This window comes from Arabidopsis thaliana, chromosome 4, assembly GCF_000001735.4.
Source record: "Arabidopsis thaliana chromosome 4, partial sequence".
NCBI classification, from domain to species: Eukaryota; Viridiplantae; Streptophyta; class Magnoliopsida; order Brassicales; family Brassicaceae; genus Arabidopsis; species Arabidopsis thaliana.
The window spans coordinates 14,221,403-14,246,106 of NC_003075.7; the positions used below are offsets into that span (position 1 = coordinate 14,221,403).

At 35.9% G+C, this 24,704-nt stretch overlaps 7 protein-coding genes across 19 annotated transcripts; 6 read left to right on the plus strand and 1 right to left on the minus strand.

Moving 5' to 3' along the window:
• Nucleotides 1-229: 229 nt before the first annotated feature.
• Nucleotides 230-2,714, plus strand: AT4G28800 (basic helix-loop-helix (bHLH) DNA-binding superfamily protein; the record flags this gene model as incomplete). 2 transcript variants are annotated; one of them, NM_001341941.1, is made up of 7 exons in its annotated part: nt 230-523; nt 618-1,287; nt 1,405-1,479; nt 1,575-1,640; nt 1,719-1,784; nt 2,172-2,498; nt 2,590-2,714. In NM_001341941.1, the coding sequence occupies 7 exons, from the start codon at nt 438-440 to the stop codon at nt 2,671-2,673; spliced, it is 1,374 nt and encodes a 457-aa protein (NP_001329392.1). The 2 variants fall into 2 exon arrangements, with proteins under 2 accessions (NP_001329392.1, NP_001320084.1); NM_001341940.1 differs by lacking the exon at nt 230-523 and having other exon boundaries at nt 568-1,287; nt 2,154-2,498; nt 2,590-2,673.
• A 1,091-nt stretch (nt 2,715-3,805) lies between these two features.
• On the plus strand, nt 3,806-6,669 carry AT4G28811 (basic helix-loop-helix (bHLH) DNA-binding superfamily protein). The gene is made up of 8 exons (NM_001084993.1): nt 3,806-3,934; nt 4,024-4,338; nt 4,430-5,138; nt 5,225-5,299; nt 5,387-5,452; nt 5,536-5,601; nt 5,942-6,292; nt 6,388-6,669. Coding segments are annotated over exons 1-8 (1,635 nt in total). The 5' UTR covers nt 3,806-3,932; the 3' UTR covers nt 6,439-6,669.
• A 506-nt stretch (nt 6,670-7,175) lies between these two features.
• On the plus strand, nt 7,176-8,978 carry AT4G28815 (basic helix-loop-helix (bHLH) DNA-binding superfamily protein; the record flags this gene model as incomplete). Of its 2 annotated transcripts, none has more annotated exons than NM_001341942.1 (6): nt 7,176-7,402; nt 7,509-7,843; nt 7,939-8,013; nt 8,109-8,174; nt 8,249-8,314; nt 8,575-8,886. In NM_001341942.1, 5 exons carry the CDS (start codon nt 7,667-7,669, stop codon nt 8,884-8,886), a joined length of 696 nt encoding a protein of 231 aa, NP_001328387.1. The 2 variants fall into 2 exon arrangements, with proteins under 2 accessions (NP_001328387.1, NP_001078463.1); NM_001084994.2 differs by having other exon boundaries at nt 7,317-7,352; nt 7,475-7,843; nt 8,575-8,978.
• On the minus strand, nt 8,006-10,978 carry AT4G28820 (HIT-type Zinc finger family protein). Of its 6 annotated transcripts, none has more exons than NM_001341943.1 (9): nt 10,803-10,903; nt 10,657-10,688; nt 10,306-10,356; nt 10,116-10,199; nt 9,889-9,981; nt 9,689-9,777; nt 9,549-9,599; nt 9,417-9,451; nt 8,006-8,985 (listed from the first exon to the last, which is right to left on the minus strand). In NM_001341943.1, the coding sequence occupies exons 1-9, from the start codon at nt 10,883-10,885 to the stop codon at nt 8,958-8,960; spliced, it is 546 nt and encodes a 181-aa protein (NP_001329310.1). In that variant the 5' UTR covers nt 10,886-10,903; the 3' UTR covers nt 8,006-8,957. The 6 variants fall into 6 exon arrangements, with proteins under 6 accessions (NP_001329310.1, NP_001329312.1, NP_001031741.1 ...); NM_001341944.1 differs by having other exon boundaries at nt 8,892-8,985; nt 10,116-10,196; nt 10,803-10,973; NM_001036664.2 differs by lacking the exon at nt 8,006-8,985 and having other exon boundaries at nt 9,240-9,451; nt 10,116-10,196; nt 10,803-10,978.
• A 41-nt stretch (nt 10,979-11,019) lies between these two features.
• On the plus strand, nt 11,020-12,932 carry AT4G28830 (S-adenosyl-L-methionine-dependent methyltransferases superfamily protein). Of its 4 annotated transcripts, none has more exons than NM_001341947.1 (10): nt 11,020-11,147; nt 11,232-11,288; nt 11,504-11,601; nt 11,678-11,747; nt 11,837-11,885; nt 11,970-12,058; nt 12,148-12,195; nt 12,269-12,328; nt 12,420-12,578; nt 12,648-12,753. In NM_001341947.1, exons 1-9 carry the CDS (start codon nt 11,088-11,090, stop codon nt 12,513-12,515), a joined length of 627 nt encoding a protein of 208 aa, NP_001328316.1. In that variant the 5' UTR covers nt 11,020-11,087; the 3' UTR covers nt 12,516-12,578; nt 12,648-12,753. The 4 variants fall into 4 exon arrangements, with proteins under 4 accessions (NP_001328316.1, NP_194612.2, NP_001328315.1 ...); NM_001341948.1 differs by having other exon boundaries at nt 11,044-11,147; nt 12,420-12,529; nt 12,648-12,900; NM_119027.4 differs by having other exon boundaries at nt 11,038-11,147; nt 12,420-12,932.
• Nucleotides 12,933-19,263: 6,331 nt separating this feature from the next.
• On the plus strand, nt 19,264-21,277 carry AT4G28840 (mediator of RNA polymerase II transcription subunit). Of its 3 annotated transcripts, NM_119028.5 has the most exons (5): nt 19,264-19,695; nt 20,015-20,128; nt 20,563-20,636; nt 20,774-20,849; nt 21,025-21,277. In NM_119028.5, the coding sequence occupies exons 1-5, from the start codon at nt 19,465-19,467 to the stop codon at nt 21,109-21,111; spliced, it is 582 nt and encodes a 193-aa protein (NP_194613.4). In that variant the 5' UTR covers nt 19,264-19,464; the 3' UTR covers nt 21,112-21,277. The 3 variants fall into 3 exon arrangements, with proteins under 3 accessions (NP_194613.4, NP_001329539.1, NP_001329538.1); NM_001341949.1 differs by having other exon boundaries at nt 19,320-19,695; nt 20,774-21,258; NM_001341950.1 differs by having other exon boundaries at nt 19,346-19,695; nt 20,563-20,849; nt 21,025-21,214.
• A 1,610-nt stretch (nt 21,278-22,887) lies between these two features.
• XTH26 (xyloglucan endotransglucosylase/hydrolase 26) lies at nt 22,888-24,635 on the plus strand. The gene is made up of 4 exons (NM_119029.3): nt 22,888-23,105; nt 23,231-23,331; nt 23,454-23,647; nt 23,968-24,635. The coding sequence occupies exons 1-4, from the start codon at nt 22,934-22,936 to the stop codon at nt 24,377-24,379; spliced, it is 879 nt and encodes a 292-aa protein (NP_194614.1). The 5' UTR covers nt 22,888-22,933; the 3' UTR covers nt 24,380-24,635.
• Nucleotides 24,636-24,704: the final 69 nt, after the last annotated feature.

Genomic DNA, 24,704 nt, shown 5'->3' on the forward strand with positions numbered 1-24,704 from the left:
CATTTGTTTCTAATCTCAGACATAAATAATTTTTGTTCCCGACTTCAAAACCAACGATGATTATATCATTCCACATTCATTTTCTTCTACTTCTTCCTTCTCCTTGATCTCATTTCCCTAGAAAATCCATCTATCATGTAAGTTCCTTTGAGATTCTCTGCTCTTACTTGCAAGTTTTATCTTGACATGTTTGATGATTAAGGATTTGGTTTGAGATTAGGGGTGAAGATGATATAGTGGAGCTCTTATGGAAGAGTGGCCAAGTCGTTAGAACCAGTCAAACACAGAGACCCTCCTCCAATACACCACCATCTCTTCCTCCACCACCCATTCTTCGTGGTAGCGGAAGCGGCAACGGAGAAGAAAATGCCCCGCTTCCACTTCCACAGCCTTCACCTCCCCTCCATCATCAGAATCTTTTCATTCTGGAAGACGAAATGTCTTCTTGGCTTCACCATTCTCACCCCGGCGTTACGTCCACCCCGGCTTCTTCTGTCTCCCTGCCACCACCACCCAATGCTCCGTACAGCTCCGGTTTTTTTTTTCCTCTTTTAATTCTCTTACTTTATGCAATTTGATGAGTCTGATGCTAGGGTTTGGATTTGGTTTGAAATTAGGCGTGAAGATGATATAGTGGAGCTTTTATGGCAAAGCGGCCAAGTAGTTGGAACCAACCAAACACATAGACAATCCTACGATCCTCCTCCCATTCTCCGCGGCAGCGGAAGTGGCAGAGGAGAAGAAAATGCTCCCCTTTCACAACCTCCGCCTCACCTGCATCAGCAAAATCTCTTCATTCAAGAAGGCGAAATGTATTCGTGGCTACACCATTCTTACCGCCAAAACTATTTCTGCTCAGAACTTCTCAACTCCACTCCGGCTACTCACCCGCAAAGTTCCATCTCTCTGGCACCACGTCAGACTATCGCCACGAGAAGGGCGGAAAACTTTATGAACTTCTCGTGGCTAAGAGGGAACATATTTACCGGCGGTAGAGTTGATGAAGCTGGACCGTCGTTTTCGGTGGTAAGAGAATCGATGCAGGTAGGCTCGAACACGACCCCCCCTTCTTCTTCTGCCACTGAATCATGTGTAATACCAGCTACAGAGGGCACCGCGAGTCGAGTGTCGGGAACTTTGGCAGCTCATGATCTTGGTCGGAAGGGAAAGGCGGTGGCGGTTGAGGCGGCCGGAACACCATCTTCAGGAGTGTGCAAGGCCGAAACAGAGCCGGTTCAGATACAACCAGCAACGGAGTCGAAGCTAAAAGCGAGAGAAGAAACCCATGTGAGTTAGTACTCCCATAGGTTAACCTAAGCACCCATGTCGGCGGGTGTTACTCACTTTACCGGTGCATTTTATCAGTCAAGGCTTATTTTTTTTTCTTTGTTTCGTGGTGTACAGGGAACTGAAGAAGCTCGTGGTTCAACGTCTAGAAAGAGATCACGAACTGCAGAAATGCATAACCTCGCCGAAAGGGTTTTTATATTTCCATTGGAGTTTCAACAATGGACTCTCTGTTTCATTTCCTTTAAAACGTACTTTTGTTTGTAAAACTTGTTTTTGTTTAACAGAGAAGGAGAGAAAAGATCAACGAGAAGATGAAGACTCTGCAACAACTCATTCCTCGCTGCAACAAGGTCTCCCAAAATTTCTTATATTCCTCGTTGTTTTATTGAACTGAAGGTTGAATCTGATTCTGTTTCTACTCTGATCAGTCTACTAAAGTTTCAACGCTGGATGATGCTATCGAGTACGTCAAATCGTTACAGAGCCAAATACAAGTATGCTCTTCAAAACAGAATGTGTTTTAAACCAATGGTTCAACATGGAAAGAGTTCATATGTATCTAGTTTTGTTGAGGTTACTAGAGTTATTTTTGGTCTCTATCAACCAGCGTCTCCGAAGAGTTTGAATGTTTGATGTCCGCAGATTCATCTTCTTGGAAGGGTTATAAAGTTTCTTGGGAGATAAATGCAAATCTTATAAGTCTCTACTTCGAAACACTGGTACCTCCTTTAGATGGGATGGCCTAATAGCTAATTCCTCTTATTATGCACTGTTCTTGAGGTCTTACTCTTCTGTTTTGCTTCCCAGTTTACAGGAGGATTATGTATAATATATTAATATCTGAATCGATATTGTTATGTCAGATGATGTCGACGGGACAGGGTATGATGTCGCCAATGATGAATGCCGGGAATACGCAACAGTTCATGCCCCATATGGCCATGGATATGAACCGACCTCCTCCATTCATACCTTTCCCCGGCACATCTTTTCCTATGCCGGCTCAAATGGCAGGTGTAGGTCCATCATATCCAGCACCGCGCTACCCTTTTCCCAACATTCAGACCTTTGACCCATCCAGAGTCCGTTTACCAAGCCCGCAGCCTAACCCGGTGTCGAACCAGCCTCAGTTTCCGGCTTACATGAATCCCTATAGCCAGTTTGCTGGTCCCCACCAGTTGCAACAACCTCCTCCTCCTCCATTTCAGGTAACTCTTTACCATGGTATCCATTGTGTTGTTGCAGGTAATCCTTATGTATGATGATGCTCACAAGATCCTTTTTTAAATATTCTCTTAGGGTCAAACAACATCACAACTGAGTTCCGGGCAGGCAAGTAGTAGCAAGGAACCTGAGGATCAGGAGAACCAACCAACAGCTTAGTAAGAATCAGGGAATGAAGGGTTTCCTTGGGATGTAAGTTAATGGTCAAGATACTGACAGATGCATCTCCATTGTGTCGTTGCAGGTTAAAGTGTGGAGCTGAAACGGATCAGTTCTTCAAGCAAATTACAACTTTGAAGATAAACCAGAGTTGTAACATGTAGATTTTGTCTGTTAAGTTTAATGTAAGTACTTTTTAGTTAATGGGAAAGATACTGACAGGTTGCAAGGTGGTCAGTATTTGTGCATCACGCTTAAGATTCCTCGATGTGGCCAGTATCTCCCTTTTCTAGCATGTGAGGTCCCTACTCTCTGGTTCTACGGAGACCAAATGTTCGACTGATTAAACACACAATGACTTACCAAAAGTACACGCGGCCCATCCTCGTCTTTATGTTCCAAGTGCGACTGTTTGTTTATTTGTAAGCATTTTTCTTATAATAATAAAACAGCTCTATCTTCGTTAATATCAACCTTTCTTAGAAGCTTTTCACTGGAGATAAATGTGAGGAAAAAATCCCCTACGTTATAAGCCAAGTATAAGCTATTCTGATTGGCTTAACACCTCCTACGTCAAAACTCAAAAAGAAACACTTAGTAGTATTATATGAAAAAAGAAGAGTGAATTGCAGCTGCCTCAAAAGTAATATTTACTTTATTATAAGATTTAGTATGAACTTATCTACATGTATTTTGTTTGAAAGAAAAGTAAACAAAAAAAAAACAATAGAAAAAGAGAAAGACGCAACATGACTTTTTTTTTGTATTGATATTGTAGAGAGGATGGCGTAAGAAGAAGTCTGTTTGTTTCCTAAGGTTAATCTAATCATTATATATTTGGAATGTTTTGTTTCTTACAGAGATATCTTAGCACAAAATTCTGAAAAAATAATCAGAAGACTGTGGAAAAATAAATTCAACGAATGTGACCAACCACTACAAAACAAAACAACATTATAAAATCTAGGTTTCGAACTCGCAAATCAACCAAATATTATGCAGGTCTTTTCTACTCTGTGGGTAAACCGACAGAAACAGCGACGACGTTTGTTTTATTTCTTTTAAACTGTTCACATTTGTTTATTGTTTTCCTCCTGTTGAAAGTTAACAATTCAAAAATTTCCAGTACATGTGTTTCTGTTCTCTTCTCTTCTCAAAATTTTTTGTTTCTTTTTGTCTCAAGCTATGAACTTCCATACTTTGAATCTTCTACTTCTCTTTCTTCCTCTTACTTGATCTTCCTATAGCATACTTCCATCATGTAAGTTCCTTTTTGTATTTTTATTTCTCTTACTTGCTAAAGTTTTATCTTCACATTTTTTGATGATTAGGGTTTTGGTTTGAGATTAGGGGTGAAGATGATATAGTGGAGCTCTTATGGAACGGCCAAGTCGTTCGAACCAGCCAACCACAAAGACCTTCCTCGGGTAAACCTTCTCCTACTCCACCCATTCTGCGTGGTAGCGGAAGCGGCAGCGGAGAAGAAAATGCTCCCCTTCCACTTCCACTTCTACAACCTCCACGTCCCCTGCATCATCAGAATCTCTTCATTCGGGAAGAAGAAATGTCTTCTTGGCTTCACTATTCTTACACTGGTGTCACGTCCACACCGGCTACTCATCCGCAAAGTTCTGTTTCCCTGCCACCACCACCACCCATTGCTCCGTACATTTCCGTTCTTTTTCCTTTCATTCTCTTACTCTTTGCAATTTGACGAGTCTGATATTTTAGGGTTTGGATTTTGGTTTGAAATTAGGAGTGAAGATGATGTGGTGGAACTCTTATGGAAAAGCGGCCAAGTCGTTCAAAGCATCCAGACACAGAGACCCATTCCTCCTCCCATTTTCCGCGGCAGCGGAAGTGGGGGAGGTGAAGAAACTGTTCTGCCTCTGCCTCCCCTGCATCCGTCTCATCAAAATATCTTCATCCAGGAAGACGAAATGGCCTCTTGGCTTTACCATCCCCTCCGTCAAGATTATTTTTCCTCTGGCGTCGCCTCTACTTCAGCTACTCGCCCGCAAAGTTCCGCCTCTCTAGCACCAACACCACCACCACCCAGTGTTCCCTACGGTCAGATTCCCGTTGAGAGAAGGACAGAGAATTTTATGAACTTCTTGAGGCTAAGAGGGAACATATTTTCCGGCGGTAGAGTTGAAGCTGGTCCGGTGGTTATAGAATCGACGCAGATAGGCTCAAGCGCGACCCCGTCGTCTTCAGCCGCTGAATCCTGTGTAATACCAGCGACTCACGGCACCGAGAGTAGAGCGGCGGCCATTACCGGAGTATCCCGTACTTTTGCAGTTCCTGGTCTTGGTCGGAGGGGAAAGGAGGTGGCAACCGAGACGGCCGGAACATCATATTCAGGGGTAAACAAGGCCGAAACAGAGCGGGTTCAAATACAACCGGAGAGGGAGACGAAAATTACCGAAGATAAGAAGAGAGAAGAAACCATTGCAGAAATCCAAGTGAGTCACAGCTACCATAGGTTCACCTGTTGACACGTGCAGTGTAGCAGTCAAGGCTTAATTTTATCTTGTTTCTTGGCGTACAGGGAACTGAAGAAGCTCATGGTTCAACGTCTAGGAAGAGGTCACGAGCTGCAGATATGCATAACCTCTCCGAAAGGGTTCTTATATTTTACTTTCTAGGTTTTAATAATGGACTCTTTGTTTCGTCTCTCCATTAAAACGTAGTTTGTATAATTGTTTAACAGAGACGGAGGGAAAGGATCAACGAGAGGATGAAAACTCTGCAAGAACTCCTTCCTCGCTGCAGAAAGGTCTCTCTCAGTTATTTATAACCTGTGGCTGTTAAACATAAAAAAAGTTAGATTCTGATGACATCTGTTTCTATTCTGATCAGACTGATAAAGTTTCAATGCTTGAAGATGTTATCGAGTACGTGAAATCGCTACAGCTGCAAATACAGGCATGTACTCAAAAACTGAATGTGTGTTAAAGCAAAACACAACCGGAAATTAAGTGCTGTGGAATAGTTGAACATGGTTATTTGAGTGCTATGGAATGGTTATACTCTTTGTTTATCAACCAGCGTCTCTGCATTTTAAACAACCAATTTTTTAGATTTGATTTCTGCAGATTCATCTTGGAAGGGTTTTAAAGTGTCATGGAAGATAAATGCAAATCTTATAAGTCATGTTCTTGAGGTCTTACTCTTCTGTATTGCTTCACACGTTTACAGGATTATGTTGAAGAATCTACAGCTTATAACTGAGATTTTAATATATGAATCAATGTTGTTATGCCAGATGATGTCGATGGGACATGGTATGATGCCACCGATGATGCATGAGGGGAATACGCAACAGTTCATGCCCCACATGGCCATGGGGATGAAGGGTATGAACCGGCCTCCTCCTTTCGTACCGTTCCCCGGCAAAACTTTTCCTAGGCCGGGTCATATGGCAGGTGTAGGTCCATCATACCCAGCATTGCGCTACCCTTTTCCAGACACACAAGCCTCTGACCTATCCAGAGTCCATGTACCAAGTCTGCACTCTAACCCGGTGCCAAACCAGCCTCGGTTTCCGGCTTACATAAATCCCTATAGCCAGTTTGTTGGTCTCCACCAGATGCAACAACCTCCTCTTCCATTGCAGGTAATTCTTTCTCAGTATCTATTGCCGTTATTCTGCCTCTCTTCCTACGAATGGGTGATGGTCATCAATAACCTTTTTTCTAAATGTTCTTGTAGGGTCAACCAACATCACAGCCTAGTTTCAGCCACGCAAGTACTAGCAAGTAACTTGGGGATCAGGACAACCAACCAACAAGTTAGTAGGAATCAGGAACAGCCAGAGGCTTTTCTTGCCGGATACATTAATGGTCAAGATTCTGACAGATGGATCTCCATTGTGTTATTGCAAGTTGATGTTGAAGAGTTAAAAAAAAAGGATCTGTTCTCTAAGAAAAGCACAATTTTGAAGGTGCTAACATGCAAATGTTTTTCAGAAAATGAAAATCTATTTCTTCGGAGAAAAAATCATAAAATAAATTATCTGCAAAATAGCAAAATATAACCAAGCACACCTGTTAGTCTCCGTTTTTGACTGACTAACATCTCCTATGTCTCAGCCAAAATGACTAAATATATATTTAATGATATTTGTAAAGAGGATGGCGTAAGAAGAAGTCTGTTTGTTTCCTAAGGTTGATACAAAACTCGTACTATTATATTTCCCGGTGATTTTTGTTTACACGTACAAGTGGAGCCATGAGTGAGACCAAAGTGGGCTGTTGACGTCATTCGGAATATACCAAAAGTCATAGCACGCACAAAGACGCTCAAAGAGAGACAGAGAGAGAGCTTATCTAGCAAAAAAATCAGAGAGAATCAGACAATGGAGAAAAAAAAAACAAGGAACTCGCAAATCAATGAATCTGCATGTTTTTTTCTGGCCTCTGGGTGGTTCCTTTGGAGGTTTCTGGCTAAACGACATTATGTTTCTTTTTTCTTTCTTTCACAAATATCTGCCTTTTTCTCCTGATAAAAGGTACAATTCACAAATATCTAATATGTATATATATAGAGAGTATTTGTGTTTTGAGGGTTCTCTCAGAAACTTTGTTTCTTTTGTCTCAAGATATGAATCATTTTCGTTCAAGACTTCAACTTGGAAACCTATGATGATTATATCATCACAGATTCTTCTTCTTTTTGTTCTATTTCTTCCTCCTTCTTGATCATATTAGAAATTCCCCTCCATCATGTAAGTTTCTTTTATCTTCTTACTTGAAAGTTTTTTTCTCACTCTGTAATTCCATGAATCTTTTATTATTAGGGTTTTAAACTTTTTTTTGAAACTAGGGGTGAAGATGATATAGTGGAGCTCTTATGTAAGATTGGCCAGACACAGATACCCTCCTCCGATCCTCTTCCCATTCTCCGTGGCAGCGGAAGTGGCGGACGAGAAGAAAATACTCCGCTTCCGCCTCCTCTGCCTCATCAGAATCTCTTCATCCAGGAAGACGAAATGTCTTCTTGGCCCCATCATCCACTCCGTCAAGATTATTTGTGCTCTGAACTTTATGCTTCCACTCCGGCTCCTCATCCGCAGAGTTCCGTCTCTCTGGCACCACCACCACCAAAACCACCATCCAGTGCTCCGTACGGTCAGATTATCGCTCCAAGAAGTGCTCCGAGAATCCAGGTGAGTTACCGCTCCGAGAAGTGCGCACTCATGTCAGCGCGTGTTAGTTACTTGACGCGTGCAGTTTAACCCTTTTCTTGTTTCTTGGCGTACAGGGAACTGAAGAAGCTCGAGGTTCAACGTCTAGGAAGAGGTCACGAGCTGCAGAAATGCATAACCTCGCCGAAAGGGTTGTTATATTTCCATTGCATTTTCAAGATTCTTTGATTTCAACAATGGACTCTCTGTTTCATCCTCCATTGAAACGTACCTTGTGTTTTAACAGAGACGGAGAGAAAAGATCAACGAGAGAATGAAGACTCTGCAACAACTCATTCCTCGCTGCAACAAGGTCTCTCACAGTTTCACATAACTTGTTGTCATTAAACTTGATTCTCATTCTGGTTCTGGTTCTACTCTGATCAGTCTACTAAAGTTTCAATGCTGGAAGATGTTATCGAGTACGTGAAATCTCTAGAGATGCAAATAAATGTATGCCCCTGAAGATTCCTCTTTTTAGATTTGATGTCTGAAGATTCATCTTCGTTTAGATGGTTGGCCTAATAAGATGATTCCTCTTATATGTCCTTGAGGTCTTGCTCTTCTGTTTCTTGCAAGTCATGAATTTGTTTTACAGCAATTATGTAGATGAATAATCTTCAGATCATGAATGAGGTTTTTTAATATCTGAATCGATGATGTCAATGGGAAGTGGTATGATGCCACCGATGATGTATACATCGAATATGCAGCAGTTCATGCCCCACATGGCCATGGGTATGAATCAGCCTCCTGCATACATACCTTTCCCTAGCCAGGCTCATATGGCGGGTGTAGGTCCATCATATCCACCACCGCGATACCCTTTTCCAAACATTCAGACCTTTGACCCATCCAGAGTTTGGTTACAAAGTCCACAGCCTAACCCGGTGTCGAACCAACCTCAGATGAATCCTTATGGTCAGTTTGTTGGTCACCATCAGATGCAACAATCTCTTCCTCCTCCATTGCAGGTAATTCTTTCCCAATATCCATTGTGCTTATTCCTCTGTTCCAACAAATGACGTTGCTCACAAGACCCATCCTCTTTTTAAAAATGTTCTTATAGAGTCAACAAATAACATCACAGCTGAGTTTAGGCCAGGCAGGTAGTAGCAAGGAACCTAATGATCAGAACAACCAACCAACAGGTTAGAAAGAATCAGGGAATGGTTACAAGCTTTTCTTGAGTGATGACTGATGAGATAATGGTCAAGGTTTGACAGACACATCTCTATTGTTTTGTTGTAGGTTGATGTTGTGGAATTAAAAAAAAAGGTTCAGTTCTATCTGCAAATCACAATTTTGAAGATGGTCCAGATGTGAAATTTTTGGTCTGTTTAAGGTTAAGATGGTCCAGTTTTTTTTTTGTTTTTTTCTCTGTTTCCGCAAATGTCAGAAGCTGGAATCTTGGGGGTCAGAGAAGAGATGGTTTGTGTAAACCAAAACGGCTCGTTTTTATAGCCAGTAAACATTTCTCTGAAACTTTTCTCAAACTATGTAACGAATACACTAAGCAAGAATACTACTGGAGTTTTGAAGCGACTACACTCACTGCTCGTCATTACTCTTCGAAATGTTTGATAAAATCTGGAAAAAAAAAAACAAAGTGGGAAACTTAGTGGAGGCCCTTTTGCTGGTCATGGATTGTTGCAAGTTCTTGAAATAAAAGCTTTTAAGACTGTACCTTGTCTGTGAATTCGCGGAATGCTTCTATTCCCATGGCTTCATCGAGTTCCTGATACATCCACAAATAGTTTCGTCAAAGGAGATCGATAACAACAACAAAAATATTGAATTACTGACGACGATGTAGATGAGCTTTACCTGTAAAGGGTTGGAAGAACTATCAATACTGTAGATGAGTTTCTGAAGAGGTTCATCCTTTAGAGCTTCGCGGATTTCACTAGAAGAAGCTGTAAAAAGTTCCCAGATTTAGAAATGGCCTACGAAGCTATAGATTCGTTCAGACGTTTGTTATCCAATAACTTGCTCGTCTATATATAATGTAGTTGGAAGAACATTACCGATAGCCTCGAACTGTGTCTTTTCTAAAATATACTTTTCTTCCTCTACAATTATCGGTCTTGCTACCGGAATTTCCTTCGCTGGAGATGCAGCTACAAAAAAACAGATTATGACTCAAACCCAAGTTCAAACAATTCTAGTCTAATGCCTAGCATCTCTGGCTACATCAGAGGTTTTGAAAATCAGCCCATGAATGTAAATAAGACTTAAGTTGGAAGAACCGTACCACTAGCCTTTTGCTGTGTCTTCTCTACAACATCATTAGCTTCCTCAGGTCTTTTCACCGGGACTTCCTTTGCTGGAGAAGCTGCTACAAAACCAGAGCATGACTCAAACCATGGTTCACACTGAACAACTTACACAAGTGAGCAAAGGAAAACTAATCAAGAAACAATGAAACCACAAAATGCACTAACCTGGCTTTTCTTCGGTTGAAGAAGGATCAGACGGTTTAGCACATGGAGTCTCTGCATTATTGATAAGATTACATACTTAGAACCACATCAACATAAACCTAAAGTAAAATCTTCATTGAAAACAAAACAGATACATAAAATACTCTTCCTCTATTGGTTATACAATCTGCAATGAAATTAGCAATTCAAAGGTCACGAGGTTTAAGCTAAGTAATAAAACTAGAGACACTCAACGAATTCAATTACAAAGTCCAAAACTTTAAGGTCTAACTCAGAAACTAACATCAATCAAGGAACTAATTCCAAATCCTAACTTTTTACGAATTTCATAAAGAGATCAAAAGAACTTACCTTTGTGTATCTTGAAACAACCCAATGAGCAGCTGCAGGCAAGCCACAGAAACCAAGTAAGAGACAATGACAAAGATGACTTAACAAGCCAATGATGAAACGAAAGAAAACCTATGTAAAAAGAGAGAGAGACGAAGAACACTTACTAAGGAACAAGACAAGAAGGACACTTGTATTTGGATACAACCTTCTCGCAGATTTCGCATGTTTGAGTAGCTCGAGGACACATCTCTCACTCTCTCACAACGAGCACAGCGATTCAGGGGAAGAGAAAAACCTCAATCAAGGAGGCAATGGGGTTTACACTTGCCTCTTCAGAAAGAAAGAAAGCCCAATGGGCCTGAAAGCTTTTTTATTTATGTCATTGATTTGTCACGGAGGCTTTTTGACTCTGCTTTTTGTGAATTCACTGTTGAGAAGCGCCGGAGAAGATGAAGCTGAAGCAATTAGAAGGCTTGTTGGGTGATCTTGAACAGTTCTCCAATCCTAAAGTATGTGAAAAATATTATAACTTTGAATACTAAAGATTGATTTCGTCGAACAAACTCTTTTGATTTTGATTTTTTGTGTGGCAGGTGGAATTCGAGCAATACCCAACTGGTCCTCACATTGCTTCTCGTATGCTTTTCACTGTAAAATCCGTCTTCCTCTGCTCTGAAGTTTATTACTTTTGTTAATATCATGCTTTCTGTGAAGTGGGTCTTCACTGTCTAATCTAGAATATATAACAGGCTAGTGATTTTCTCAGTGTGTGGATGTTAGATTTATGTAGTCTGAGTTGTTTTGTGATGCTTGGTTTTGTTCCTGCTGTCTTAGAAGAAGCCTTAAGTGTGTATCCTTTGTTTAGGCAGAGAATTCATATGGAGATATAACTGATAAGGTCGTTGCGGATTTTGGTTGTGGCTGTGGTACTTTAAGTGCTGCTGCTGCTCTTCTAGATGCTGCGTGAGTATAATCATCTTTGCCTCACTCTTCTATTCAATCTCTGTGGTTATCTAATCTCTTTATTGCTTCAGAACAGGTCTGTGATTGGATTCGATATCGACCCTGAATCTCTTGAAACAGCAACACTAAATGCAGAGGAACTTGAGGTTTTTTTGAAATTCTTCGTCTTTTATGTAAATGAGTTTTCTTTTGGTTGTATAGCAAATACCATTGCTATAATTGGTTTGTTTTGTAGGTCGAGATAGATTTCGTTCAGTGTGACATCACAAAGCTAGAGTTAAAAGGTACAATCCTCCTTTCATTTCAGTTCATTCAACGAAAAGAAGATTCTACCGGTAACATTTTTGTGGCTCCATGAATTGTTTTAGGCCTGATTGTGGATACGGTTGTAATGAACCCTCCATTTGGTACACGGAAGAAAGGAGCTGACATGGAGTTTCTCTCTGCGGCAATGAAGGTAAACAACAGAAAAGAATATCTCTTTTTACTGTTTTCTAATTTCGTATCACTCGGTTACATGTTTACATTCGATGTTTGGCTACGCAGGTCGCCTCAAAGGCAGTTTATTCCTTGCATAAGACATCTACCAGAGAAGTAAGCAAAGCGCCTTCCTTACAATATCTACTTACTATGTATTTTGTTAGTAACAACCTTAACATTCTTGCAGCACATTAAAAGGGCGGCTTTGCGTGATTTCAATGCGAAAAGTGCTGAAGTTATATGTGAGGTTGGGCTAAAAGATTTGAAAATTATTATATCAAAAGTCTGATGTGAATGTGTCTAAACATTCTAACTTATTCATATTGTTCCCCTTGCAGCTCCGATATGACTTGCCAAAACTCTACAAGTTCCACAAGCGAAAAGAAGTTGATATTGCCGTTGATCTCTGGCGTTTTGAGCCTAGACAGAACTAGACCGCCACGATCATGTAATGTTTAGCTTTGAGATAAGATTGATTATGTATGGAAGGATTCATGGTATGAACTCAAGTTTTACAAATCAACCTCTTCTTCATAGACAAATTTACAGCTTTTCATTGAAAATAGGTGGCAGCTTGGCTACACTGTGCTCTATCAAAACATATTGCAGATGCGTATAGACATTTCAAGTCTGAGACCAGCACCAACCGGTTTAAGTCTTTGTTTCACCTGAGACAGTTGAGCTTAATACAAAATTGTATCATACAATCCTAAGCAGTGAGACTTTAGTGATCTCTCAGATGATCCAACCATGTTGTACTTTCAAGACACTGAAAAGAGTTGTCACAAAATTTCTAAATAAGAAAATATGAACAAGTCCTAAAATTTGGTATTACATACATTGTGGAAAAAACCACAGAAAAATATGAAATAATAGAAGGAACAGCATGGATGCCAACTGAATAGATAAATAAAAAGAAATCAGCCAATGGATCAAATCTGTACTATCTAAAAGATTGTTACAAGTAATCATTCAGAAAAGAGAGAAGAAAAAGTTGGAAAGGTATTACTACACTATTATTTAATTTGTATGGTTGATGGTGAAGGAAGGAAGCTTCATCGAACAAATACTCCTTAATTTATATGCTTAGAGCTAATAAAGATTCAGCATCAAACGATTCTCAATGATTTAATTATATCTTCTCCCACGTGGGACGAACATTTCGTACCCTTATCGACTACATTACTCATTTTAATATTACGTTAAACAAAAACTAACCGAAACTCTTACTTTGGCAATTATATTGCTTATGAGTCAACTAATATTACTAGATGGATTTCTCGTATTAGCTAAATAGTAGATTTTGTTGGAAATGAATCACCAAATGTCAATAATTGTAATTTTGATAATATACTTTTATTTGGTTGAATTATACGACTTTTGTCCCCCCCCCCCTTTTCATGAACGATTTCTTTTTGCATGATTCGTCGTTTTTTGGTCGTATTCATGATTCACTGAGTATATAGACACACACACACACACAATCATATCTAACAACTTGTTACAAAAAAATTGAAGCTCCCACATGTATTGAGCATATGTATAATTGTGTTATCCGATCCGACGGAAGAAACAATGTCATTTAAGAAGAACAATATAATAAAACAATACATTATAACTACTTGAAGACATATATAATTATGATTCTATATAATATATGAGGCAAATAATTTAGGGTTAACCTTAAAAACAAACCAACATGTCCATAAGCCCATATCCAAGGATAGATCATGCAAGACAACTAGCTAGGGATGTCGTTTTAGCTACGAATTTTCATTTTAGTTTATTTTCAGATATACTTTGGAAGAGAGAGAATGAAGAGCCAAACCAATTTGCAATATTAATTTTTTTCGTCCTCAAATTTTATTTATAGGCATATACAATTAGGAAATTTTGGAGGGTACGACTTCGATAATTTTTGTTATACAACTTCGACATATTTGCATACTATATGTTTCTAAGTAAACTACATATATTACTATAACTACTTATACGAATAGTAGATTTGTGAAAAATGAACGTTGCGAACACTTAACTCTATAAAATGACTAACCAATAATTTTGAGAACATTGTACAAGATTGCGCTCTTATGAAGTACAAAATGTATTTTTCCAATTTAAAAACATGATTTATTCACCGATGTGGCACCAATTATCAATCTTGACATATAGAAATAGCTTGCGTAAAAGAATATGGTCAACTTGTGATCATTTAAAAATAGTTCGAGTAGTTAAAACGAAATCAATGTAAATAAACTATAGTATATATTAACGAGATGATCATGTAGACAAATCATATCAGTGTATATGGTAGTATAATATATAATCTAAAGTGAGTTTGGTAGACAAGTAGATAGAGATGACCTTGGAAACTGCGATATCAGCTTCCTGAATCTCTGAAGCCCTTGCATGTGGAGAGATGCTCTTCTTTTTGTCAAACACTTCGCTTTTTTTTTCTTTTCTTGTTCCTGATTGCTTAGTTAATAACCGAAATCTATTTTTTATAATCAAACCTTTTAACCTTCACAAGTTAAATAAGTACAATTTGTATACTAATTATTATAAGATCTTTAGATGTGAACACTTGACTCTTATTATAATGTGTATGGTGCTTGATCTAGAGCAATAAGTCAACATAGTTTGAACTTTTCTAACATTTACATGAATATGATATTGGATGCTTCATTTCTGTCCGGTTCAAATTAAACCAATCTAATTATTAGCTAAAAGGGTTTAAATTCGTTTCGAATATCCATCTATGACAACCTTCCAAAGAAATTTAACAGAATTTAAACCATTTAGCTTATAACAAATACTGAATTATGGAACATAGATTCATATCAGTTAGCTAAAAGGTTTAAATTCTGTTAAATTCAAAGCTATAGGTCACCACATATTTTTTCTTTCCTTTTTATCGCAATCCATTATTTTCGTCCTTGTTACTGTTGGCATTTGTCTAAACCTGAACTCCGACGTAATTAAGTTGTCAAATTGTATAATACGCACGTCAGCAGGACATTCTGCAAAATCACAACGAAAAGCATGGTAAAAATAATTGCCAGAAAAATACATCACATGTGTCTAAAATCTTCAGAATATTTTATTTATAGTTTTTAATAGTTGCTGAAATTTGAACAGCCAGTTGGTTTTGGGACATTATGCATGTGTGTTTATGTGACCAGGATCTTCTGTGACCAAAAAAAAAAAAAATGTGACCATGATCTACTTTATTATTGAATTAACTTTAGTCTCCATAACTGAAGCCAAATTAATTGGATATACCTTATCATCTTCAACTAAGAATTAAAATTAGTTACCACTAATGTGATTACCGTTTATGCAAAAATAAATAAATAATGTGACTGTAAAATATTACAGTACATTTTACAAAAAAATGCTCTAAGCAGTAATTTTTTTTTTTTTCTTTGACATCATCAAACAGTAATAATTTTCTGTGGCAAAAATAGAAAGAAAATAAGCCCATGCGTCCATGATGCATGTGTCTCTTGCTCACGTACAGATACAAGAGGGATTTAATAAATGACCGTTGCAGGAAAGACTGAATACATGAAAGTTTGTGATAATCAGTCACATATCTAAATACAGACCTAGATTGTTTGTTACTACTTTTATTTTGCTTGATTTGTTTGTTTGATTTGCATGTTAGTACTTGATGTTTGATCAGCTTGTTAGTTTAATCCAATTCTCGCATCTCTGGTATGTAACAAACGTACTGGTACCTCTGAGTTTGATATGCTTTATAATACCATCAGTTTTATCTTTTATATATTCCTAAAAAAATATTATCAGAAACTAAGATTCGATCACATCAATATTTTTACTGTATTGGAAACTGTCAAATTATCAAAATGAAAATAGCATAACTAACGATTATGATTATGATTAAATTTAAAATAAAATAAAATGGAACTTTATGTTGATTGGTTGTCAAGGTAAGTAAGAGGATCAATAAGATTTGATTCGAATTCATATTTTATAGAAAGTATTTATAAATAATAATATGACAACATTTAAAGAAACATACAGAAAGAGATAGACAGTAGTAATGTAGTGTAGCAGGGAAATGCATGTGCACAAAATCTACGGTAGATATTATTTAATGGATTTTAAACAAGTTTTGGTGTATAGATTACTCCACTATGCTTTATGGTATTATGCTACTACGATATATAATTTAGTGGTTTATAACTTTATATTAATGTCGTCACTGTAACTTTGAGAATTTAAACAACATTCATGGAATTTCGATCAGAATTATATCAGAAGGTTTTATAATCGTCCTATCCATAAATACCGATTTCTTCTTTTGCTTTATTTATAGCGAATTTGAAAGTTTTGTATACTGTTGAAAATAGTAATCACTAAAATATGATCGATACGACCAAATTGTCCAAAAGGACCAAAACGGGCTAGTAAATAGAGAGAACTCGGGAATTCTATGTCCGCAGGTAGAGACCGAAGACGGATTATCTCAATCGTTCGTGTGTTTAGGTAAATATTACTACTACCATTCAAAATCAAAAACTATTAAACATATCACTAAATTAATAAAATTTACTTGTAAATCAAATTGAAAGTGGCGTCATTACTAAGAAAGAATATTAATTCGTTAGCATCTGACCTACAAGTGTCACACACCTGTTAGTTCCTTGTCTTTTTAAAAATGTGACCCTTTACTACTTAAATATTGTTTATGGAGTTATTAATAAGGCTAGGAGAGATGTTCGGGGAATCACATGATTCACGACATTAGTATTTATATGAATAATTATTATTTTGGGTTAATAATAAATTAAGTATAATTGTAGCTAAATAATAATGTTCATCGATAGTCTGTCTCTATACTACAGCCAAAACACGCCCGCTAGTATAAAGGAGCCACACCAGAACTGAAGAAATTTTAAGAGGCTAGTTATTAAAGATGGTAACAATAATCATATACATAATACACAATGTCTTTAGGCAGTATGAATATAGATAAATTTGTTGATATATATGAACTGTTAATTAGACTACTATTAGTAGTTTTTGTTGGATGGTATTTTAGCCCTCAGACTACATTCTGAAATTGTTAAAATTAAATAAATATTTGCATAATGGGGTGAATAAATTATTTTTGGTGGCACGATTCTAAATCCAAGGAAGGCCTCGACCGGGTGATATGTACTGACTTTATAATCAATCAATCAATCAATTAATTAATTAAAATAGAGAACTAAAACACGTTTTAAGAACACTATTCTGTTAGCCTGCAATTTAAGTCCCTTTTGAGAATGACAACATATGTGTGTCTTGTATATAATATATACAAACATACTAACACAAAATTATAAATTGTTTTAATAAATACTACCATATTCCAAAAATTGTCATTTAACACATTTAACGTAAATTAAAAAAAAAAATGCCTAACACAAATATGATGTTATATAATGTCATTAATGCTATAATATATTTTCGAAAATTAGCTTTGGATAAAGGATAAAACGACATTCCGCTTGAAACAAAATAACTTTACAACCACTTTTTTTTGAAACGGAAAGTGTACAAATGTAAAACGATTGAAGATAGAATCGGGATTCTTTACTTTTTGGATGTTTGGCAACGCATATAATTGTGAGTAGTTAACTTTTAAAAAGTTTTTAATATTATAATTTATATATTTAAATTTAACAAAATAATAAATATTTTGAATATCTAAACATATAAATGTTTAAAATAATACGGAATTAATTATATTGCAAAATATGTTATATAGCGGAACGTATTTGAATAGATGTTAATGAAAGTTTAAAATATTATTTTTTTGACATTTTAATACATATTAAATCTTCTTTATTTTTTCACCAAAATTTATCGTGCCAAACGAAACTGATTTAGTTGAAATTACGTAAAATAATAATCTTCTGCTAGTTAAACTCTACTATGTAACCTTTGTAGTTATTTTTAACAAAAAAGAAAAAAGTAAGTAAATGTTTAATATTTAATAGTCAACAACTACGTCATATATGACACACTCACATAACATTTACAGAAGATGCAACCAGGGAAAGTTCCGGGAATAATCGTAAAATATTGTAATATTAGGTCTTTAATACAATAAAATAAAATAAATAAGCGTTGCGACTAAAAATCAAGGTTGGTTCTGTACACACGTGTACAATATAGATACTACAAAAAGCTTCACTTTTTTGATTAAAATGTGTTGAATCTGTAAATTTAATAATGACTTTGACACAAACTGATATATGTAATTAGTTACATTTTACTCGTATTTACGTTATATTATATAGTTCGATTGCTTCTGCTTTTCTTAGTGAGTCCCTTATAGGTTTTTTCTCGACAATACATCTCCTAAAAAGTAATATACAAAACTTAAGCTACTTTTATATATTTCATTGCTGCCTCAGAAAAATCATTTATAGATACCAGATTTATTGTTATATATGATTAACGCATTAATGATAAAACAAGTATACTTTGAGAAAGCTATGATGCGGAAGAAAAATAAGGAAACGAAATACTTACACAAAATGTTCAAGCTATAGTGTCTAAGGCTAATTATAATCCGTTTCTGATTCGGTTTCTTTTTTCTTTTTTGGTTTTAACGTTTTAAAGCTTTGACAAGCTGTAAATGAAACGTGTCTAACGTACGTGTAATATATTAAACCTTATTATTATGTAATTTTATTAATTTTAAAAAATCATCTGAAAATAAGAATAACATGTCTTAATAATTATTCTACGTAGAGTAAATGAAAATACTAATCCGTCAGCTATTCTTTTATGTAATTATCAAGGTCAATACGAGAACAATATAGTAATAAGCTCCGATCTATAGGTATATTAAAATTTTCAAACTTGAGTAATTAAATCGAATAGTATTGTAGTCTTGGAAGTCATACAAGACCGAAGAAAAAATGAAAAAAATACGATAATATTATAATATACGACAAAAATATTGCACAATCATTGTAATTAATAAATGTTTTATTTGTCAGAATTAATTGTGAAATCAAATAAGGGCATAAAATCTATGTATGTGTATGTGTGTGTGGGAAGTATCTAATGAAATCTGGACACAATCTGATCCAGCGAGGCAGTAGTTACTGATCTTAATAACAAAACATAAAAAAGATTTTTAAAAAAAAAATCCTTTTTTAAAAAGATAAAATAAAAAAGCTTATAAAGAAGAGATCACCATTAGAGATCTCTTCGATTCCTCAGCTCAAAGCTAGCCAAACCAACCCCACACACACAAAACGAAAAAAAAACAATTGTTGGGTTTTTTCTCTCTCTAGCAAGATTTTCTCTCTCTAGTTCTTTGATTATTAGTATTTTTTCCGGTGTATAAACCAAGAAATGGGTAGTAGTTTTTTCGGGAGACCAAAAATGGGTGGATCTTCGTCATCATCACCAACATCTTCTTCTTCTTCTCCGGCAAAGAGAGGGAAGAACAAGAATGGTTCTGACAAGCCTAAGCAGCCTCAGAGAGGTCTCGGCGTCGCGCAGTTAGAGAAGATTAGATTACACGGCGAGTATAACTGCAACAGCTTCAATACCTACCCTTCTTATCATCCCTCAACTTATCAGGTACAAATTTCACTCACATATACATATCTCTATAGATCCATGTAAAAATAGTCTAGTAGTAATTGTTTTTTATAAATTTTAGAATTTCATCAAAAAAACTCTGGTTTAGAATCTTTCTACCGTGACATTAAGGATGATTTGGATGCAATTTTCTTTTTGATCGTGATAGCTAACTGTATTTTTTTTTGTCTGTGTTTTGAGACGTAATGTCTAAATCGAATTGCAGAATGATTTAGATTCAGCATGCGTTTGTTTCTTCTTGTTGATCGAAATGAGTAATATGAATAAGTTTCGTGTATGTGAATGTTGAATAATGTAGGAGGATGTGAGGATCCAAGGAGGATATCCATCCATACCATCGTCATCACCATCCTTTTCATATGCATCATCATCACCACCACCAGCTCCTTATGGCTTTCATCCGAACATGATGGTATGTATAAATATGCTACATTCAAAGTTGTGTACATACATATGCATGTGTATTTTTACATATACTGTATCTAGCACTATGCTTTCCACAAACTAGTGATGTATACACATCACATGTTTATTCTTAAATGCACATCTTTTTAGATTTAGAAGAAATTTAAATCAGATTCTTAACTTAGCTTTAGAAGAAATCATTTCGGTTTGAAATATCTCATCTTAATTATTCGCAAGATCTTCAGTTATATCCGTCTTAATTATCTTGTTTTCTGCAAAAGATAAAAGCATTCTTAACAAATTGTATATCGTTTAATTACTAGTTTCCAATCGTTGACGTGAAATAATAAGATCCATGTAATTCAACTCGATCGGTGGAATAATCAAGAATAATCATTTTTTATCAATAATTGTTTCATTGCCCTTTTTGTGATCTCACAGATGAATGCAAATAATGATCAATACGAGAGAACAACCATAAGATACGGAGATTCTCAGCCTCACAGAGCACCAAGGTCAGTCCGTACACATTGTTATTGTTAAAGATTATTTGAATAAACAATATTTAACTTAAATTTTATGTTGTTTATATATATGCACTTAAATGTTTGTGATATAGTTAAAAATAAAGCTAATAATTTTCTTACAACAGTTGGAACCCGAGCTACGGCATCTTGGAGAGCCAGCATTTTGTGGAACCAAACACAACCAGACACTTCTTACATGAGGTTATTACTTTATATATACATAAATATAGTATACATACAAATAATTAATCCATGTCTTAAGAGATATAGTGGTTAGAATGTACTAAGATTTGACATGATAATTTGTGTTAATTCTTTCAAAATCGTTTCTTTACATGCGGATCTCTCTGAATGATTTTGTTTTCCAATCTTATAGGATCAGAGAAATATATCGTTGGGATCGGGTATTCAGAACTTCGAAACCAGTGAAGCAAACGAGCTAGATTTGGAATTGAGATTGTAACTTTGACTTATGTATGAACTCATATTATTGGATATAAGGCCATGGAGTTGTTTATACATTCAAAGCAGTTAAGAGAAATAATATATAGGTCATTTGATATGATTTGGGGTATCAGATTTTGATATCAAGATGTTTCTATGGTCAATAGACCAGTCATAAAGTATTGTCCATGCATGACTCCATATATAGTACTAATTTGGAGTACAAAGAAATATCATTAATTAGAATCTGCATGACGGGAACGGCTAATACTAGATCGTAGTGTGGATATTCGTATAATACAAGAATAAAAAACTATATACGTAAAGGTTTCGATTGGTAACTCGGGGTTTTGGGTAATCGCGTCTGCTTACCTCACTTTTGTAAACTTTCTTATTGTCCATTTCATCGCCTCCTCTATTGAATATCCTTAATAGTTAGTTCTTTAAACTTCATGTAACGGCAAATACTTGTAAATAGAGCTGACCCTCTTATGTATACATTAAGAAAAAAACTAAGACAAAAGTTACTTTCGGATAAATAAAAAAGTAAGCCATATGCTTTTATATGATTATATGTTGTAAGAAGAGCCAACAATGTTACGACATCATCGATAAAATGATGTTGATTGATTGCCTTTGTGATTAAGATTAAATTTAATTGTCATGTAAGAATATAATAATTGGTTGGCCTCTTCGGTCTCTTTTGGATTGTGGTAAGCGATACAATAATTTTGACTGATGGTGATTGGTGGCGTTGATCTAATTATCACAAGGAATGAAAATGAAACTAAAGGTTTTGAATATATAATTATGATTTCTTAACAAGATTAACAAAAACGCGATCAACATGACCTTTTACTCATTATCAAACTTTTTCTCGTACAATGTTTGTCTATTTACCATTGATCCAGATTTATTGTGAATATAATATACAAGAATATTTCAACACCCACCGAAAGTTATTCTTGACTGATCACTGGATTTCCTTGCTTAAATCATTAAATAAAAAAACCTTAAAACACGTTTTAATGATGTCTTGCACTTTTAGAACGAACTTTATAAACTAATCTAAATGGAGAATCGTTGTTTACAATGTTTCACCACTTCATGAGTGTCCAATCTCTGTTATGTGAACGAAAACAAACCAAATTAAATATAATCTATCTAAAAGTAAAACCAAAATGTATCAAAATTTATTTTTTGGTTAAGCATGATTTATTAAATTTTTTTCATGAAATCCTAAAACAATGTAACGGATTTTTTTTATCTAAGCCCTATGCAGTATGCAACGAGACGAAAATACCTGATTAAAAATATGGAAATCGTAAGGAACAATAGAGTAATAAAACAGATTGATGACAAACGAAGTTACTATTGGTAAAATTTCTGATTTGGAAGAGGAGAAGTTGACAAGTTCATCGACCCCATTTATTTGTGGAGTCTTCCCCACGTATATTCCTCGGCCTCTACCACAACCGCGTGAGCCAGCTAACAGTGTCCATCTTCTTATATTTTAGTTTTTTTTTTTTTTTCTATCTAATATTTATTTATCAAACACATGTTGGTGATTGGAAACTAAGAAACATACATATTCATAGTACCTTTCCAGGATAGCATTTTCTTTATATTAAAGAAGTTAGTTCTTTAATTGTTATGTTGTCTAATTCATGCATACAAAGTTCATTAGATGCACGTCAATTGTCAAAACTCTATACTTTTTGGACTACGTCAAAATTTCGATTTCTTAGAAGTTATATATAAAGAAAGCCTTACTGACAAACAAATGGTGATCGAATAGAGTTCCAATCCAAAACATTCCAAACACAAATCAAATTCGTAAGATGGCGGGTCTTCAAGCGAAGACGTTAATGTTCGTTCTGGCAGCTGCCTTAGCGACTCTTGGTCGCACATTTGTGGAGGCAGACTTCAGTAAGAATTTTATTGTTACATGGGGTAAAGATCACATGTTCATGAATGGTACCAACCTTCGACTTGTCCTAGACAAATCTGCAGGTATATAGTAATCTTATAACACAATAACTTTAAAATCAGTCCATTTAATTTTAGTCTATTATTTCATGAGAAACTTGATAGATAAACATGTATAACTGTTTTTATGTTTTTGTTTGTTTTTGCAGGATCTGCTATTAAATCAAAGGTGGCTCATTTGTTTGGAAGCGTAGAAATGCTCATCAAACTTGTGCCAGGGAATTCTGCTGGAACCGTTGCAGCCTATTACGTAAAATTTTCTTTTGAACTCGATCGATAGAATTACAAAAAAAATAAAAAAAAATAGAATCAATACGCAATTCTTTTATATATAGAAAAATTAGATTAATGTTTTCAGATTTTTCTTTGTAGTTATCGTCTACGGGAAGTACACACGATGAGATAGACTTCGAGTTCCTAGGAAATGCGACTGGTCAGCCGTACACGATCCACACCAACTTATATGCTCAAGGGAAAGGAAACCGCGAACAACAATTCCGGCCATGGTTCAACCCGACCAATGGTTTCCACAACTATACCATCCATTGGAACCCATCCGAAGTTGTGTAAGTAATTAACTTATGGCTATGGCGGTTTCTTAAGTACTTTATAAAAACTCCAAACAAATGCTAAGAAATGGTACTTTCTATCAATGAAATACCACATCAAAAAAACTTAAGTAAGATTAAATGTTACTTAGATAGTTTAGTTTGTTACTGTAAAACAACATTAAAGTACAAACACTTCATGATGAATTTTTCTTTTAGTTCCTTAATGTTTTCGAACCTTCAAACCAAAAAAACTTTAGGAATCTCAAACGATTATATGTTTTTATTTCCTTTCTATAAATAAACGTGTCGCACACCATGTTGTATATCTTATATAGGTGGTTCGTCGATGGAACTCCGATCAGAGTTTTTAGAAACTACGAAAGTGAAGGAATCGCATACCCGAACAAGCAAGGTATGAAAGTGTTTGCGAGTCTATGGAACGCAGAAGACTGGGCAACACAAGGAGGTCGAGTGAAGACTAACTGGACGCTAGCACCATTTGTGGCCGAGGGTCGTAGGTACAAGGCAAGAGCTTGTTTGTGGAAGGGATCAGTCAGCATCAAGCAATGTGTAGATCCAACTATACGGTCTAATTGGTGGACATCACCATCATTTAGTCAGCTCACTGCTTCGCAGCTGACGAAGATGCAAAAGATAAGAGATGGTTTCATGATCTATGATTATTGCAAGGACACTAACAGATTTAAAGGTGTTATGCCTCCGGAATGCTCGAAGAAGCAATTCTAATTCAAGTTTCCGGCCAGCGGGCGGAACGAGGAGAGGCTCCGGCAATCATAGCACCGCGGTCGAGGTTAATGGGGACGGACTGTAAATTCGTTTTTCATTATTTTTTTTAATAATTTATTTTTCTGAATTGTTTTTGTGAGGATTTTTGTGTGTCTTTGATTCATTGATAACTCGAATGAGCAATCATGATGAAGAAGAAGAAGTTTTTTTTTTTCCATTTTTTCTTTGTTAAAATCCTATACAAAAAAAAACAAATTCAAAAGCTAAAACCCTAGTAAAAAGAGACAAAATCCAATACAAAATTATCCCCAAAATTATCCATATT

Bases quoted from the DNA above. Each gene is read 5' to 3' on its own strand.
- XTH26 (NM_119029.3), top strand. From the start codon at position 22,934: ATGGCGGGTCTTCAAGCGAAGACGTTAATGTTCGTTCTGGCAGCTGCC. The intron at 23,106-23,230 runs GTATATAGTAAT...TTGTTTTTGCAG, and splicing joins TGTCCTAGACAAATCTGCAG to GATCTGCTATTAAATCAAAG. The intron at 23,648-23,967 runs GTAAGTAATTAA...TATCTTATATAG, and splicing joins TGGAACCCATCCGAAGTTGT to GTGGTTCGTCGATGGAACTC.
- AT4G28830 (NM_001341947.1), top strand. From the start codon at position 11,088: ATGAAGCTGAAGCAATTAGAAGGCTTGTTGGGTGATCTTGAACAGTTC. The intron at 11,602-11,677 runs GTGAGTATAATC...GCTTCAGAACAG, and splicing joins GCTGCTCTTCTAGATGCTGC to GTCTGTGATTGGATTCGATA. The intron at 12,329-12,419 runs GTTGGGCTAAAA...TTCCCCTTGCAG, and splicing joins GTGCTGAAGTTATATGTGAG to CTCCGATATGACTTGCCAAA.
- AT4G28811 (NM_001084993.1), top strand. The intron at 4,339-4,429 runs GTACATTTCCGT...GTTTGAAATTAG, and splicing joins CCACCACCACCCATTGCTCC to GAGTGAAGATGATGTGGTGG. The intron at 6,293-6,387 runs GTAATTCTTTCT...ATGTTCTTGTAG, and splicing joins AACCTCCTCTTCCATTGCAG to GGTCAACCAACATCACAGCC.
- AT4G28820 (NM_001341943.1), bottom strand. From the start codon at position 10,885: ATGTGTCCTCGAGCTACTCAAACATGCGAAATCTGCGAGAAGGTTGTA. The intron at 10,357-10,656 runs GTAAGTTCTTTT...TCAATAATGCAG, and splicing joins TTGTTTCAAGATACACAAAG to AGACTCCATGTGCTAAACCG. The intron at 9,452-9,548 runs GTACAGTCTTAA...TTTTTTTTCCAG, and splicing joins TCCGCGAATTCACAGACAAG to ATTTTATCAAACATTTCGAA.
- AT4G28840 (NM_119028.5), top strand. From the start codon at position 19,465: ATGGGTAGTAGTTTTTTCGGGAGACCAAAAATGGGTGGATCTTCGTCA. The intron at 19,696-20,014 runs GTACAAATTTCA...TGAATAATGTAG, and splicing joins ATCATCCCTCAACTTATCAG to GAGGATGTGAGGATCCAAGG. The intron at 20,637-20,773 runs GTCAGTCCGTAC...TTCTTACAACAG, and splicing joins CAGCCTCACAGAGCACCAAG to TTGGAACCCGAGCTACGGCA.